This window comes from Lichenostomus cassidix, chromosome 3 (genome assembly GCF_008360975.1).
Source record: "Lichenostomus cassidix isolate B80296 chromosome 3, HeHo_3.0, whole genome shotgun sequence".
Taxonomy (NCBI): Eukaryota; Metazoa; Chordata; class Aves; order Passeriformes; family Meliphagidae; genus Lichenostomus; species Lichenostomus cassidix.
In genome coordinates, this window is record NC_139483.1 from 76,148,385 (window position 1) to 76,166,253 (window position 17,869).

At 42.2% G+C, this 17,869-nt stretch overlaps 1 protein-coding gene across 1 annotated transcript in view; it reads left to right on the forward strand.

The window, feature by feature from the left end:
• BACH2 (BACH transcriptional regulator 2) overlaps positions 1-17,869 on the forward strand; it is a 183,507-nt gene that overhangs the window by 129,157 nt on the left and 36,481 nt on the right. The window contains exon 5 of the mRNA XM_085056343.1: positions 9,221-9,475. Coding sequence (XP_084912469.1) covers positions 9,233-9,475 — 243 coding nt within the window. The 5' untranslated portion in view covers positions 9,221-9,232. The remainder of the gene's footprint in view (positions 1-9,220; positions 9,476-17,869) is intronic.

A 17,869-nucleotide genomic window follows, 5' to 3' on the forward strand; every position in this document is an offset into this window, starting at 1 on the left:
GGCAATGCCAGCCAGGCCTTTGTTCTCATAGTTATTTTAATAAAAGAGATTTCAAATACAGAGGCATCTTCTTTACTATCCCAAGATATTGCCATACTAGCAAGTGACCTGGATATTTGACAAACCATTTGTACTTCAGCAATTCCATCATTTCAGACAGCATTGCTGCAGTGCAAGTTAAACGTGTACACATACATGTGCACATGTGCCCACAGAGGTACACATCAAATTATTTAAAGGTTTAGGAAAAAGGGGGAAGCCATAACGCTGTATCACTCCTCTGGCAAAACCCACAAATACTCTTTTAAAGCAAGGAAAGCAGTGGGCTTTTGCCAGAATTTCCAGCCTCTGTTGAGGTGCAGATCTTAAACTTTTTCATAGAGCATACCAAGCTGAAAGGCAAACTAAAAACAAATCTCTACTTAATTTTTCCCTCTCAGATTCTTTAATCTGGCAATCCACCTCACCCAAGAACAATCCAAAAGGTTGCATCTTTTACCCAAGGTCCTGAAACCATTGGCTGCTTCAGAAAAACATAATATTTTGTTTGTTGTGCTTGGTGGTTTCCTGGCAGTGTTTCAGTGTTGGGCATTCCCCATTCTGCTTTGAATAAGCTATTTTGAGTAGCAGACTTGGTTCCGGTCCCCTTCACCATAGCCAGCTACTGTAAAGAGCAATGTGAAAGCTGTGAGAGATTTTATCAGGAAAGAGTTCTGTGTTTCTTACTTTCCATGTTCATAAATGTCAGTTGAGTAGCTTCTGAGAAATAAGGATAGAGGACAGTTTTTCTGTTGTTCCTCCTGTTTTCCTACCTGGTTTATGTGGAAGTTGTCCCTGCCAATGGCAGGGGGGTTGGAGCTAGATGATTTTTAAGGTCCCTTCCAACCCAAACCATTCTATGAACGTGTCTTCCCCATCCATCTACCATGCCTCTCTCCTGAGGGCATCATCAGTCTATTTACAGAACATTGAAAATGCGTGTTGAACTAAGCCTGACTCACTCTGTGTAGGAAAATTAGTAGTACAATTATATAATTTTTACTGAGTCATAAAAAGATGCATGTGTATACTTTGCCTAGTAGGCCTGTATTGAATGTATACGTCAATGCATGTACCATATGTAAACATTATTTGCATGTTAACTAAAGTCCCTGAAGAATGCAAGCTCTCATTACCTTGTTCATCTGGGTTGCTCTCTCAAGGAACAATAACAACACAACCCTCTGAAGTCAAGAAATAAGTTTTATCTCTATGTGGAACATAAATCTGTTTGGACTCTTCAAAGCAGCCTCCACTGGGAATGCCTGCCTCCTTATGGTACCAATCTCTGAACAACCTGAAGCACAGTTTCTTTAGAGTAGACACCTGGGGTTTAAATAAACATTTATCACAGAGACTATGGGCATCCTGGCAGTACTTTAAAAAAAAAAAAAAAAAGATTCATTGTAGAAATGAAGCTGTGGTATATTTCTGCTTTTGTGTTCATTCTGCCAATAGCAAAATCATTGTGAGTAACCAAAATGCTACAGATGAAAGTTACATTCAGCAGTTCTGTTTAAAGGCCTGCAGGATCAGAGTCCCTCATTTTCCTTTTTTTTTTTTTTTTTGCCTAGTATCTATCCAGTTGTGCTGTAGGGTCTGAATCCAGTATAACAACAGCAGTGAGTGACATTGCAGTGGGACTGACTTCCAACATCAAAGGCTCTTCACTGCATATGAGCTGCCCAAAAACAGCCATTCCACAGTCTACAGGACACATCCCTGTTCCTGTCGCTTTACCTAAGGAAGGCATTTCTAGTATTCTTATCTCCATTTGGAAAGCATGTGAAGCTTGCCGTACAGAAATGGGGCTCATGGCCCAGCCCTACAGCCAGCCCAGGCACTGATGCCTCTGCTCACTGCCCGTGGTGTAACACATGGAAAACCACTTTGTGGCCCTTGCACTACATGCAGCTGTTCTGCAGTTCCAAGGGTGCTCCCTGGGCTGGGGACACTCAGTGTAAGAGAGCCATGCAGCCTCCTCAGCAACTGGAATTCTTGCCTTTAGGAGATGTTAGCAAATGTCTGCAGGGCCCTGCTGTGTGCCTAGCCAGACCTGTCTGTCTAGAATGCCTGTGTCTGAGTTCTCCCTTGGGTTTGTCTTAGCTGTGCCCCTTCCCACTCACAGTCCAGTGAAGGTCGTGCTTCAAGGCAGCAGGGTCAGGAGCTCCAGCCATCACTCTCAGCAGCAGCATGTCTGCAGCTGCCAGCCAGGAATGCTCTACAGCGTCTTTTCCACTTGTCCATGTACCTTCTGCTTTACAGCAGAAGCTACTTGATCAATGTGAAAAGCTCATTTCTTAAGACAATCTTGCTAATGGCCCTGGCACCCACAGTATGTTTGGCAGGAGGAAAGTCCACGTAGCCTGGCGGCCCGTGAGTCTATTTTCAATTATCTGGGGTGCTCAGAGAAGAAGACATTAATATTGCTGAGGATGACATAGCAAATTACTACTGCTCCCTAACCTTTTTAAATTGCTAACACTGTTGTAATCTGTAATTACAGAAATCAGTGTGAGAATTGTGGCACAGTATAATTATCTTTCCTGATACTTTATTGCTGTATGAATTATTAATCAAAATCAGTCTTGTATAGTATTTGCGGCAACTAAGAAGAATAATCTATAATTAAATTTCGTTGTTTCTATTTTTATGCTGGTGTTTTATGATGTTGTAATTGATAATTAATTGGTTAAAAATTCACACGATTCTTGCGAGTTTCATATGACTATGACTGCTCAGTATTCAGCATTTATTAATTGAATAATGGGCTCACTGAAGAGACCTTTGTATATAGTCTGCTGTCATTACAATGAGCTCTCAAAAATGGTGAATTAATCATTAGGCCTTTCAATAGCTTCTTTTTAAAGGAAAGCAGTGACAATATAATCATATCCTTTGTTGTTATAGCTATAATTGAGAGATCGTAATAACCAATTATAAGTATGGTCATTTTAGGAGCTCTGAAGTGTCAGTTATTGATAACTTTCTTTAAAAACAAAGTGTTGATTACACAGAACTAGTCTTTTCATAGAAAAAATATTAGGAGATGGGGAAGGAAGCCTGGAAAATTATTTTCCTCCCACTTGCCACTTAAAAACAGTGCATGTTTATCCCTAAAAACTGTCAAGTCTGATGTGCTTCTGCTGCCATTTGTCAGAAGTACAAGTTGCTCTCAACTTTTTTTCATTATTTTATCGTCATTCTCCCCACTTTTTTCAGAGTATTTTCTGCTAAATTGTTAGGAGGAAAAAAATAATAGAAGACGTCAGAACAAAAGAGCATTTTTTTGCATTCTCTGCCTGAATCCTGTTGAACAGAAATACTGTGAGATGTTTTCATGCAAATCTGTGATGCAGACTCCATCTACTGCTGACCAATGAAGCCTTAGATGTGTTCAAACTAGCCACTTCAAATGATTCCTAAGATTCTTTCTTTTACTGTTAGTGGAGCTGATTGAGAGAATGTGAACTGGAACTAAAAATACTCCCAGTTCAGTACTGATCCTCTCTGGAACAGTAAAGAGAAAGTCGGGAACCACCTTGTATAGCAGGATATAAAATGTGATCTCCAGCTTACGCTTCCAAGCAAAACCTGTGGTTCATTTTACACCAGGTTAGGTACTGCAATTCCTAAATGGGGAATCACAGTGTTATCTGTTGACTTCTGTATTAAAATGTAGCATTACAGGCATAATGAGGCGATACTGGTAAATCTTTTTAGTCCTTCGTAGAGAAGTTGGTGGGAGTCCTCTGTGCACTGCTGTAGATGTTGTGATGCCCTGTTTCCATCTCCTAGGGTACAAGGAGGCAGATGAGATGATGCCTTTTGCTCCCTCTTTTCCCCCCTCCTTGCTGGTGGTTTGGCCATGGACAGACTACAAAGAGGCTTCTGCTGCAGTTTATGCACCTTTTATGAGTTGAATTTAACGTTGTATGGCTTCTCATGTCCTAAAACAGCTACTCTGCTGCAGCCAGTGGGAGCAGTAGTCCCTGGTGTCAGTGACACCCACCACATGTTATCTTTGGACAGATGTTATCTACTGCTTGGCTTCCACAGCTTGGTTCCACACAGCTTCAGTTCCTGTTCAAGAGAGGGGAGCACCGGGCAGCATGTCCATTGCTGTTTTCCTGCAGTTGGGGACACAAGGGGTGAGGAGGTCTAGGAAGCAATAGATTTGGGGTTTCATCTGTGTTGGCATCCATCAAATAATTTGTTTCTGAGACAGTGGTTAATAGGTCAGGCAAGAAGGATAATGCAGGCTCATTTGTTGTTGGACAGTATGCTGCAACATGTAAATGTTCATCCCATGTAAACTTGTACTCTCAGTAATGTGGCTCTGAATATTTTTATTAGGAGTAACTAATCCTTTTACATATGTGGTGAGTTCTTTGCCCAGTAACATGCAGCAGTGGTCACTTGTACATATGGTTTATTGCAGTGACTGTGAAATCTCTCGCAAAACTAAACAACCATCCTGCTATGAGGATGGGGTACAATTTTGGTTCATTTCAATGGTCAGGAATCACAGCCTCTCCAGGCAACCTGTTCCTCAGCTTTTCCTTATGTTCAGTCTAAACCTCTGTTGTTTCAAATTGTTCCCAGTGTGTGGCTTGATCTTGGCAATGACCTTGCAGGAGGAGTGGCAGGCTGCTGTGAGGACCCTGTATGTACATCCAGGCAGTCAGCCATCCAAGCAGTAAGTGTGCCCAACCTTGCTGTAGCTCCAGAGATCAGAGGAGCTCAGGCATGTTGAACAGCATGACCACAGGCAGATGTAAGCCGGTTTCTGGAGAAATTTCACTGCTAGCCTGCTGAAAACTGCCCCTGTGTTCCTCCTCTGTTGAATACAGTTTATCCTAAGTGATTTCCAGTCTGATCCAACTTCTCAGCTTATGACAACTGAGTTTCTCTAACGGCCATTTCTAAAGGTTTTGTTAAAGAATTTCTGAAAGTCAGCACTAATTACATGTACCAGTGTTCCTCGCTGCTAATTTGACATGCTTCAGGAATTCTAATAGAGCCCGTCAGAGACATGACTTCCCCTTGCAGAAGCCATGCTGCTTTGTCACGATGATAATTTGCCTGGTTAAGTGCTCTGTAGCTCTGCCATGATAGAGATTTACCTTTTCACATAATTAGCCCAGTTCTGATGCAGGACTTTCTGCTCTGTCTTGATAAGATTTTCTCTCCCCTCGTGTTTCCCTTTCAAAACAGACAGCACATTGCTTGTGCTCCAGTCTTGTGAGGCGGGAGCTGGTTTTTTGTGATAGGTTATGTATTTTTGGTAGCAGCTCAGTCAATGTGTTTATGAGTTCCTGGAGAGTTTTGGATGAGCGCCAGCCAGTACAGACAACCTGCTGCAAATCAGAATGATTCGGATGTTCCATGAGCAACATTTTTGGTCTCCTGAGGTTTTGTATGCTTCCTCCATGCTGCCCATGCAGGAGGGTTTGGTGGGATCTTCCACCCATCACCATGGAAGGAACATGTAAGCAGCCTTTCAGTTCACTGCACTGCAGTTGCTGGCCTTTACCAGCAACTTTTTTTGGCTAGGTTTCAATGGTGCTTTCCTTGCCCACAGTAGTTCGTGCCAGTTTCTGGAAACTTTTGTTTCATAGAGGCTTTTTCTGGCAGCATGGTGACCTATATGCAAACAAATGCACAGCATGTTCTTTTGAGCCAGAGAAAGGCTTGCTAAGACATTCTCTCTTCAGTTTGAAGAAATACCAAGTGTGTAGCAATGATTTCCATGAATAAGGTTCTGCAAACTCAGCATAATACTGAATTCAGCAAAAAATGATGCAGTTTGAATTAACACTGTGTAAAAGGCTTGCAACCCAGCTTGCCTCAGAGTTCAGAGATAATACCAGATCCCTGGGTCTTTTTCTTCCGAGGAGAGGGGAAAAAAGTGTTGAATTCTGCTAATTTTCATGCTATTACATGCCAAAGTCCTACAGTGACCTTTTCTCTTTGCCCTCTAAACCCTTTCCCTGTGAAAATGAACAATATACTTCCCAGTGAAGGGTTTCACCATCTTGCGCCTTTCCTGCAGGATAAAGCCCTCTTGGAGAGGAAACACCTCATGGCTGGAGGTCATTTGGCCGATGGCAGATCATGGAAAAGGAAAGACTGTAAATCACTTGTGTTGAAACATTAAAAGCTGATAAATAGGTGGTTCTGAGCTAGAGCCCAGCCCTGGTTTCCCTGTGCGCAATGCAGGGCTCGGGGTGCTTCCTAGAGCGGCCAGGGGCACGGTCAGCGGGAAGTCTGTGGAAGGCTGAGATTGCAGCTGCCAGACAGGGCATCCACATGGATTCTCAGCATCTGTGCCAAGGGGAACAGCATGGATCCACCTTCAGGAAGCCCCTGGAGGCACAACAGTAGCCTTGGGAAAGTAGGATGATATGAGGAGCTGGGTGGAGGTCCTTCCTGGGAGCGCAGGTAGGGATCTGCTGGAGAGCATGGTGCAGTTTACAGCCCCAGCACCTCAGGACTGCGCCGGGCAGGTTTCCTAGCAGAGAAGACAGGCTTGCTCACCAGCGGGGAAATACACCATGGTATTTTCAGCACTTCACAGGGCATGCAGCAATTTTTTTCAAAAAAAATACACTTGATGAGAGCTGTAGTTAAAAAGTGGGAAATTACTAATTAGTAACCAAGTAATTCTGGGTTTGATTCACACAAATTGCACTATTACTGTAAGAGAGGATTGAAATTTCAGGCTGGCTGGGTTTTGGTGGGTTTTTTCTAAGGCACTGAAAATATAATTGATGTTCTGTTCATTATCTGCCAGGTTTCAGGTTTCTTGTCCTTTTTTTCATCATCTGAGATATTACAGGCAGAAGACATGCCTGGAAAATAAAGGGAAAAAAAAAAGCTTACTGCTTTCCCCTTTGCATTGTCATTTGCAACTCTCAGGTTTTCCCACTAGATTGTTCTTGTAAACTCTTTCGTTTCATAGCATGCAAGAGTGACCACTTAGAACATTATTATAATGCTATCATTAGCATCAGAGTTTAGTCATACAGAAAGCTGGGAATGAGATGAGCTAAGTGTCATTTTCTCTTTTACCTTACTGGAGTGCTAATAACATGATTGCTGTCAATTCTTCTCATTAGTCTCAATTTATACGGAGAAAAAAATTATTTCTTTTTCCTGGTTAAGAAATCCAGCTGGTATAACCCACCCCACAAAGTGTCTCCCTTTCCTGCCTGTATGCAGATCAATTAGCAGCTATGTATCTTCTCTCTAGATGTTAAGTTGTTGAAGGGCTAATCTGTGTTGGTTGGTTGTGGGGTTTTTTCTGTTCATGTAAGCATTTCAGCTGAGTACTCAAAAGTGTAGCATGAGTCAGCATAAAGATCGAAAATACCAGTAAAAGAGAATCTAAGCATTCCATTAAGACTTCCAGTAATATTACAGTTTTGCACCATTGGCAAGAATACCTATTTAGTACAAAGAGTCACCATAGCCACTGCCTTAAAAATACTCTTGTAAAGATGGGAAAATGGAGTTACCACTCAGAAGTCTAGTAAATATTGCTTACAAGTGTGTACTCTTAAGTCCATTCTTGTCTAGATGATTAGTGTCTTTCAAATGACACTGTAGGAAAATGGTAACCTAGTTTGAACTCACAGCAAGAGAAATAGTTTGAAGTCATGTTGTGTCTAGTCATGTGCCTGTGTACTGCACAAGCAAAGGAAAATGCTGCAACAATCCACATTAAAAAGTAGCAGGGGAGGAATTTTGCTTTTACTTGATACAATAGTCAGATATTTACAATGCAGCAGTACTATACCAAAATACCATCATCTTACCCTTAGCCCTTGATGCCTCTGGATTTTACCTCTCAGAAGGCAGTTATTGTTCTCAATTGAGAAAAATAATTATTTTAAAATGCTGGAGGTTTGTGTTTTTGCACAACTTTCCCACAAATCATCCTTTTCCCCATGTAAGCCTGAAAACAAGTGGGTTTGGTTTGGGAAGCATAGTGTGTTCAGTTACAGCATAGGCTTTTACACCTTCCTACTAAGAGAAGTTGAAATGGGAGAATAATGGAAAGAGGATTCAGTCAAATGCTGGGGAAGAAGTTTTGGGTAAATTAATTACTTGAATGTGTTCAAGTGCAAAAGGGGGTTCATGCCGTGTGGGGTACTGGGGGGAGCTGTGTCCTTCCACCATGACCACCACAAATCCATTCCCCACGTTCAGAGGCTTTGCTAGTTTCACATGTATCAGAAATTGCAGAACATCAGGCAGAGAATTTCCCTGACTCAGACAGTTCTAATGGGTGTGTAGTGCGTGTCTTACATCATTCCAACCTCTGCTCTGCTGTCAGAAGGGGGAGACCTCCAGGCAGGAGTAGCCCCAGCACCCATGTGCTGCCTGAGGTCGGACATCCATTCAGGTCGAGGTATTTTCTTGGGTTTGTGAGTCTGGAATTCAGAAATTTTTACTCTTCTGTAAGTGGCCTTAAGCCACTGGTGAAGGCATGTTGCTTTAGCCATGCATGGAAACATTTCTTCTGGAGCCACTAGGTATCTTTCTCTCCCCCTTAAGGCTTAAAATTCTGGCTGAGTAATTAAGTTGCTATAGTAAGTGGCTTGCCTTCGTCAGGTACAGTTCCACCTTGCCTTTTACTTGGGCCATGGTCTTCAGTGTGAATGTGTAGTGCTGCCTGTCCACAGGAGAATAGACTGGGGGTTTGAGGGGTTTTCCCCTTTGATATGAAAATATCAGAAGCAAGCACAAAACCCTTTTTTTCACCAATAGAAAACCCAACAGTCACTCTTGCCATTTCTTTTTCTAAAATCTTGTAGAATTTCCAGTGTCCCCATATTACTTCCTCTACTAAACTGGAAATTGGAGATGCATACTAGGTGGCTGAATGAAATCGCTTTGCAGTCCATCTAAGCCCTATTTTGGTTTTGAGGGGGGAGGTTGGTGGGGTAAGTAGGTAATCCAAGCATGACAGGATGAAATCTGGTGGCATCAAACCAGTATCAATTGCGATATCCTTTCCCTAGCAACTTTCCTGGATTTAAGCATTAATGGGCTACTTGGCCACGGTCTTGAGGTATCCAGACATTGGGCAGCATCTTGCCATACTGCATTCACCGAGGGACCGTGCTGCTTCTCACCACCTTGTTTGTGTTTTCTTCTCCCTTGTCCCGTGCAGGGTGTGAACGGCATGTCTGTGGATGAGAAGACTGACTCCCCCATGTATGTGTATGAGTCAACGGTGCACTGTACCAATATTCTCCTCTGCTTAAATGACCAGCGGAAGCAGGACATTCTCTGTGACGTGACGCTGATTGTGGAAGGGAAGGAGTTCCGCGCCCACCGGGCTGTGCTGGCTGCCTGCAGCGAGTACTTCTTGCAGGCCTTGGTAGGGCAGACGGAAAATGACCTGGTGGTCAGCCTGCCGGAAGAGGTACAGTATGTCAGCATGCCCCCACCGTAACAACGCACCCCTCCTTCCCTCGTTGTGAGGAAACCCTCTGCAGTCCGCTGGGGTGGCCAGAGGAGCATGGGACAAGTGTCAGTGGCTGCCACAGCATGGCTCAGCATGTGCTTCTTGTGTTGAGTGGGTTGCAAATCACTGAAGGATGGACAGGTGCACACCATGCCAGCCTTATGGAGGCAAAGCTTTAATGTGCTTCAACTCACCTTTGTCACTGCCACTGAAGGAGTTGTCCCCAAACGCTTAATTACCATAGCCTCATTCAGGGCATTATTAGGACCCTGATATTCCTTTGGTCTTCTAGACAGGAAATTTGAAAGGTGTGATGTGTCAGCTACACAGCAGGTTATTGTTGAAAAATCATCCAAGCTGTCGTGTTGTTGGGAGTTTCATTGCTGTCCACCCCTCTCTGGCAGCTCATATCGTTTTACCACTTCATTCCCCTCTCCTGCACCTCATTCAGCCTTGCTTCTTTTCACCTCCCCTCATACAGAGTTTGGGATTTAACTGTGTTTTCCACCGAGAAACCATGAACGCAGTCTGTCAGAGAGCAGAGGTTTTGTCATGCAGCGTGGCTTCCACAGCAGGAAGCCAAGGGACGTAGAAAACACATACCTCACTGGAAAGTTTACTTTATTTTATCACAGAATCTCACTGGCTGGCTTCCACCCCCACTGTAATTTCCTCACAGTCGTACAGCCGTGACAGCACAGCTACTGTAGGGCATGCTGGTGGCTTTGCTGCCCACAGAGGGGAGGTGCGTGCCTGATGGCTGGAGCTGCCATCACCTGCTGCCTCAGCACTGCCTGCCTGCTGTCTCCAGCTGGAAAGGGTGGCACGAGAAGGGTGGCAGAGTACGCAGGGCACAGCACAGCAGTCGCTCAGCGGGAAGGTACTCTGGCATACAGAACGTTTTTCACCGTCATTTGCCTAATGCCCATGAAGAAGCATGGTGTGTCTTTAAATGATGACAGGTCCCAAAGTGTCACACATCACTTTTCCCCCTCTGGTTTAGTTCTCCAGAGACTTCAGAACATTGTGATGTTGTCACAGCACAAGTTGGAGAGCATTAGAAGTAGGTCACTGGCTGTGACTTCATGAGTTCTGACACTGAATATTACTCATGAAGACATTTCAACCCAGACATTTTGCATAGGAGTTTAGAGATATTGCAGAGGACGTGCTAGGATGCACACTTTGATTCTCCAGTGTCCACTGATAATTTCCAGTGGAAGAATCGGGTCTCAGTCAGTACCACATGGCTTTCTTGCCACAAAGCAAGGATAGGAGCAGAGAGGTGACAAAACATGCCCAAGGGTGCACAGGAATGAAATGGCAGGAGACTATCAGTGCTCTTCTATGAAGCCTTAGTGAAACCTCTGTGTATAATTCAGGTCCTGTTACATAAAGAAAAGTAACTGAAATTCAAATAAGCATGTAGAAGAGTGGCTGAGATGTTCAGAAGAATGAGCCTGGCCTAAAGGAGCAGAAGAAAGGACCCATGGCAGGTTCATACTGCTGGTGTGACAACTGAGATGTGCTGCAGCTCTAGTTAGGCAGAGCATCTGAAAGAGCTGAGAGAAGTCTCTTTAATACTAAAAGACACTGTTGACTCAAGCACTGTTTGGTTTCAACTGGCTTCTAGTAAAAGCAGATTGGAAATTAGCAGATTTCTAATTCCAGCAGTGGTGAGGTGATGCTGAGCCCCAGGCCAGTGGAAGGAGCAGAGTGGTGGAGAGGTCATGATGTGTCTGCACCTGGTCACCCAGTCATATGACACTAAAGATTTAAAATACAAAGGTTTATTTTTCTATGTGTTTTGTGTGAGATGCTGTGTAAGGAAAAAATCCTCCAGTTTAACCATAAATTACTTTGATTTAAGTGAATCCCCTTTGAATAAATGAAGTATTGGAGTTTTACATTTTAGAATGTGTCACAATGAAAGATCAAAAAGTTTTAGAGACTTTGGGTTACACTGGCTGCTGCTACATCTCCAGTGAAGCTTGTGGAGTTGCAGAAGTAGTGAATCTAGTTCATAAGGTTTTTCCAATAACTCTGAAATTATCATGCCTCACGCAAGACCACCACTGCTACTTTGCCATGTGCTTCTGTTAGTTGCAGAGCACCAGGGATTTAACTTTCTCATCCTGTCTTTTAGACTATTAAAAAAGATAACAACAGTTACCAATGCATACTTTTACAGATATTTTCCACATGCGAATTAATTGTTGCTAAATGCATGAAATCTTAGTTTGCTTGGTGGCTGCTTTACTTGAATAGCTGTGTGTGAGTTGGTCAGCTAAATAATTTCCTCAGCAATGCTAGTCACTTGGGATGAGAAGATCTGCCTGATGCACCTTATTATTTCTCAGTTACTCCTTGGTTAAGCTGAATGTCTCTACTTCTAGCGTTGCTCAGCTTCAGAGTGCCGGGTGCTTCGGTAAGTGCCTATGCAGAGATAAGGGAAGTGCCTCCAACAGTGTCGGAGCTCCCTGCAGGAGGAACTGAAACACTCCTGGTTTTTAAGAGCTGATAAAGAAGAGGAAACACCATCTTAGTTATGTTGCATTTAAAGAAGTTAGCAGGGTCATCTTTGGTTCACAAGCTAAGGACGCTTGCCTCCCAAGGCTACTGTTTTCAGTCTGTGGTCTGCAGACCTCTGGCAGCAGTGAGTTATTTCTTAAGGTATCTGTGAAGATGGACTTATCCTGTCATGTAGGGGGTTATTCCTCCAGTATAAAACTTCAAACAAAGGTTGAAAGTGAATGTCTTGACTGAATACTGTTTTCGTTCTTAGAGACAATTTATGTTGGTATATAATATTATAGAAAAACAGAGATTGAAAATAATTTTTAACTATAGTCTTCACTGTTCAAAACTTTTCCGAAGATGACAATTGCTTGTAAATTCACAAAGCTGTTTTTAAGTCAGCTGCACAAGCACAGTATTTTAAATTCCAGCATGGTTTGAAAACTGCCAAAGTATGTTGTGGATAAAGGACGTTGTTGTTATTATTATTTCTCAAAGGTTTGATGTTGGAGCTGGATAAAGCATTATATATTAGCTTTTACATTCTTGTTATGTTGGTGTGAGGGAGCTTAACATCAAAACAAAATAATTTATTTCTGATTATTCAAAGCAGTAAATCTGCCTCTGAAGTCTCAACTGCAGACTTTTTTTTTCATTCGTAGCATGTTGGGGTCTTTTTGTTAATCTGGCATCCAGACATGGTTAACTGTTGTCTAGCTAAACAAGGAACAGATGTTTTTTACATTATTTCTTGTTTATATCCAGTTACAAGTAAGAACAGTCTTTATGATACACTGGTCATTTCAGTAGGGAGACATTGTGCACACACAGAATTGGGGCTAGTTGGATTTAAGGGGTTTTAAACCACTGCAAAACCTTGTGTTAGACATTTCAGGTTAGTTCAAGCATGTCTTAATGTGCCTCAGTTCAAACCTTTCCTTAATCAACTTAAACAAAGTCAGTATGGAACTAATTCTGCACTGATTGAAGAGTTTCCATAAACCCTTTTGTGCTGGCCTTGGTAATTTGATTTTGTAGCACACCTTTTGTTAAAGCAACATATTTCAGTGTGTAGAAAAGCTGCACAGAGCAGCTGCATAATAGCAAGGGCTCAGATGTGGCCGTGGTGTGTGAACTATCATCCCTCAGAGCAAGTTAGAGGAATGGAGTGTTTCAGCTGCCTACAGCTAATAAAAGAGGGCCCCATTAGCTCTTAACTTTTACGCTTTTTTCTTCATTTGCAGTTTTGCCAAACAACTAGAGCCTTGCTTGCTTTTCACCTGGGGTATTTTTCAGCAATTATGCAGTTTTCCTCTAGCAGGTGCTGTTAAACACAGCCCAGAATTAGTACTTTCAAAGAACTGAGTTTGAAGCTGTAAAGTTGGTTATTCACTCCATACCCCTAAATGTTGTTTTGTTTTATTTAATCACAAAAACTGGTCTTCCTTCCTCTAACAAGGCACTTAATTAAGTTTTTAATTTATGATAAGACGTTAAATGGCACTTACGAGGCTTTTTTAATGGTTTCCACTTCCCATCCAGATTACAAAAAAAGGTGTGATGGAGAGAGACACGGCTGTCAGCCAGGGGTATTGTAGGTCATGCCAATATTAGCTGGCAGCAGGCTGTTATCCAATTAACATTGCTTCAACGCTGCAAGTAATAGCTCTCGACTAGATGATTGAGTCATTCATGCTGTAGTGGTACTCAACTTTACTTGAGAAGGAGCCAGTGCTTCGTCGAGTAGGCTTTTTATTTGCTATTATTACCTGCCTAACCCTGCTAATGGAAGTGCACAGAGAGTCAGCATGGGCAAGCTGAAAGCTGGGCACTGGATAGGGGAGCATCGTCTGTGCAAACACCTTATTCACTTGGTCTTTTGAAAGCTGAGGGTGCAGTTAAATGGTGAAAAGACAGAATAGAAACAGCAACAAGTAAAACTCCTCGGTGGCATTAGACTCCTACTGGTTAGAAAGGAGATTCTCAACCCTGCTTGCATTTTTTTGATTTTGGGATTTACATTTGGAAAAAACCTTCATCGTCCATGAGAGGACCAAATGCCTTTCTCTTAGGTGAAATTAAACAAAGGTCTCCTGAATCAGCAGACCAAGCTTTCTTTAGCACCAGTCTAATACCAGCCATTCTGTTCTTTTAGAGACTTGCTTCTCCAGTAGATTGCTTAGTTTTATCTGTAGCCCTCAAATTTCTTGAATCTAAAATTTCAGACTGGTGATCTTTTTTACTGTGATGAATTGTCTGCTGGGAATGTTGCCTTCCAAAAGGATTAAACTGACCTCTCTGTGGTGTCCAGGTCTTCCAAGGGGCAAATGGAAGCAGCATTTCTTTTAGGATGAGGTTGTGGGATTTGACCACACAACTCCTTCCTTTGCTATTAAGAGAACCATGTTCAAAGTAGATGTAAGCACACACCAAAGGCTGAATTCCTCCATGTTCTCACTCCTTTACTGCTGTGAAACCTGTCTTTTCCCCACAGACTCTAGTCCTGTGAAATTTGTCATCTGCATCTTTGGTTGGCAAGGGTTAACTCCCTCACACGGTTGGTTAAGCTGTGCAAGGAGAAAGGCAGGACAGGACCTCGGATTTGGGATTCAAGGCTGGCAAAAGCTGAGTATGTTGGAAAGCGAAGGCATGCAGCAGCACCCTGGGTGGGACTGAGCCAGGCATCTAACATTAGCATGGCTCGTAGCTGACAGGGAGGAGAAATACTGGCAGCTGCTAACCATCCATGCCAACCCGCCAGCCTGAGGGAAAAATGCTGGGAATTAGCCAATGAGAGATGATTGTGATGAGGAGAAAATCAAAGGCAGGATGCAGGAGGTCAACTATTGTATAGCCTGCTGGCTAAAAACACTTACTATTCCTTTTTATCTTTCTAGAATAAACAGTATTCTCTTACTTTCTCTTTTTCCTTTCTTCGTATTCTCTCTATAAATATAATATCTTTGAAGAATGTAGAGACTGAGCTGAGAGTGCTCTGCACAAGAGCATAGAGTGAAAGAGGTGATAAATGTGGGAAAGAAGAGCAAGAGGGCAAGAAGTTTCTTTCCCGGCTGGAGGGATGTTTAACACAGTAGGGAACAACAAAAGACCCTTTTTCATTGGCACCCTGGAGATATATTAGGAGTAGCCAAGGTTAGCTCTTAGAGAATGGAAAGCAGTAATGTAGTTTTCTCTTTACATGACTGTGTTGGCCATTGATGTTCCTAACAGATTGCAGCACTGGCCAGAATTATTCCTGCTTTGGCTCAGGAGGTGGCAAGAACCTGAAAGCCATTATTCCCTTCATCTACAGAGCTTTTTGTAGTGGCAGAGGGTTATATCCATCAGACTTCTAATAACGTTGAGCTTCACACTTACTTATGCTTCAGCCTTACCTCAGTAATGCCACTTCAATGAGTCCATATGGATTGAACATTGGGTCTTTGGTTTTTTAAATTCCTCCCAGGGAATGTATTATTTGTCATGCTGCCTCACAGTGCCAACACTGACCGCACAGAAGGATGACTGGAGGCTGCAGCTCTGTAGTGAGAGTAAAGCTGAGCGTTTGGGTACTCTTTGAAGTCTGACATGACAGGACACTAATTCAGGAGAAACCATGAGACAGAATTGGATGTTGTTTTATGTCTGTTGCTTATGTAGCACAGTACAAGGTGCAAATGATGTACTTTGTTTCTAGCAGGTGAGCAATAAAACAGAAATGAGATCTTCAAGATGTGATATGAAATTCCATCCATGTATCACTGCAAAGACTTCCAGCACTGCCTGATTTTTCATGCCTTAAGTGTGATGAAGAAACTAGCCACATACTTTCCATTCTGCATAGTGTAACTTCCATTATTTTCTGATGAGGGCTGTCTTGCTATTCATAACATTCTCTGATCTTTTCAGGTGGAGAAAAGCAAAATACATCTATGTTGTGATGAGAGCTAGACTTCAAAATGCAAAACAAAAGTCATGCATACATGCATGTTAAGGAAGGAAAATCTTGCAATAGCTCCTTTCCCTCCGTTTGGCAGTAGCTGTACAATTTCTTTATTTATTCAAGTAGGCATATAAAAATGTGCTGTCAAAGGGGATAGGGAGATGAGTGGGCAGAATAAAATTCACCACTGCAATAAGCAGACTCAATTTCGTTGTATTTGTTAGACTCCTGCCTGCCACTACTGTTCAGCTGGGCTGATTGACTCTGATTGCACTCACTAGTGAAAAGGCAGTTTGCAGTGAGGAAACTTCCTTGGTCAAATGTAACAAACAATCTAAAATGTAAAAGATATCTTGAATAGTAAGTCCTATGTTAGGGGCATGAGAAAAAGCAATAAGGATGTGTAACAGGAGGTGGGTTGGTTTTGTTTTTGTGGTTGTGTTTTTTAATTTTTTTTTGTTTTATTTGTTGTATGAAAATGAGATGGCTGAGCCACTATGCCTCAGCTCTCCAAGCACTTTGGCCTTAGAGATTGAAAGATCTGTTCCTCTCCACCCCCTCCACTTATGATTTGCTTACCTTGGCTTTATCTCTCCCTAAAAATCCCTTTGAATTTCTTTAAAGACTTCAAACCAGGTATCTGCTCTTTTAAGCGTCTAGAAATACAGGCTGAGCATTTGACTAAACAGGCAGGTAAGGCCCGGTGAAGACACCTGTCAGCTTTGCAACATTAGACACCACAGCCTGTAAGGTACTTTCTGATTCCAGTACCAAGTTTTGTTCCCAAGACCCAAAGAAAATAAGATTTTAATCATCATACAGCACTTTCTGACAAGAATTCCCTGGTGAATAATGTCAGAATGACTGTTTTTCTCAGCTACTAGTGAAATGAGCTTGTTATGGGGTGGAATATGCTATGTATTCAAATGATGCATTGCAGCAGTCAACAAATATTAAGCCTAGGAAGTATGGTTCAGTTTGGAAGTGAAATATGGGTTTTAGGTGAGCAGAAGGCAATGGAATTGTACGAGGATTTAGGAATGAGAGGCTCTGTGAGTTTTACAGGGTTGGGTTTTTCTACAAGAAGAAGTAGACACACACATTCTGTTAAATGTGATGCGAAGTCTGAAAAGCAAAATGGCTCTTCCAGGTTTATTCCAGGATTTTTGTGCTGTGATGAATTTTCATCTGTCCCACTTTGATGAGAGACAACCAGCAAGCACCTCTGAGTCCCAGTGCAGTCTAACGCTGCTAAAAGCTTTGTCCTTGGGCACTTTATTTACTTCAATAAAAGAGCTAAATAGAAGCAGCTGTAGTTGGTCAAACTACAGATCTGTCTAGCCAAGGCTTGGTTTGTTTAAAAAAATGAGTTTAATTTCTCTGTAAGAGCTTGAGAGGAGGCTTGTGTGGTTGTTTAAAGACTTCAATGAAAGGAACATATCAGGCATATCTCTAGGAAGCGTGTTGTAATTTACTGGGGAGAGATATCAAAAGAGCCACTGGCAGTTGTTTTGAAGCCAGATTAAAATCAACTGAAAAATTTGGCATGTGTTTTTAGCAACAAACTGTTCAATGATACATGTATGACTGCACATTGTTTCATAACTGTAAGGCAAATGGTCTTTGAGAGGGACAAAATTTAGATATTTGGTGCTCAGTACTGGTGTAGTTCAGTGGAACTTAATATCCTAAAAGAAGATAGATCAGATTTTCTAATAAATCTTTCTGTCTCTCCTTTTATTTAATCTGACCTAAGAGCTGATGGCATCAAAGTGTGCAGTTAAGTGTAACTGTCTGTTTCCCACGCACAGAGGTAGTTGAAATATTTTGAGGGTTTTTAATTTAGAAGCCTTTAAAAGATATTGTGGAGAAAGTTGATTCGTAATTGGAAT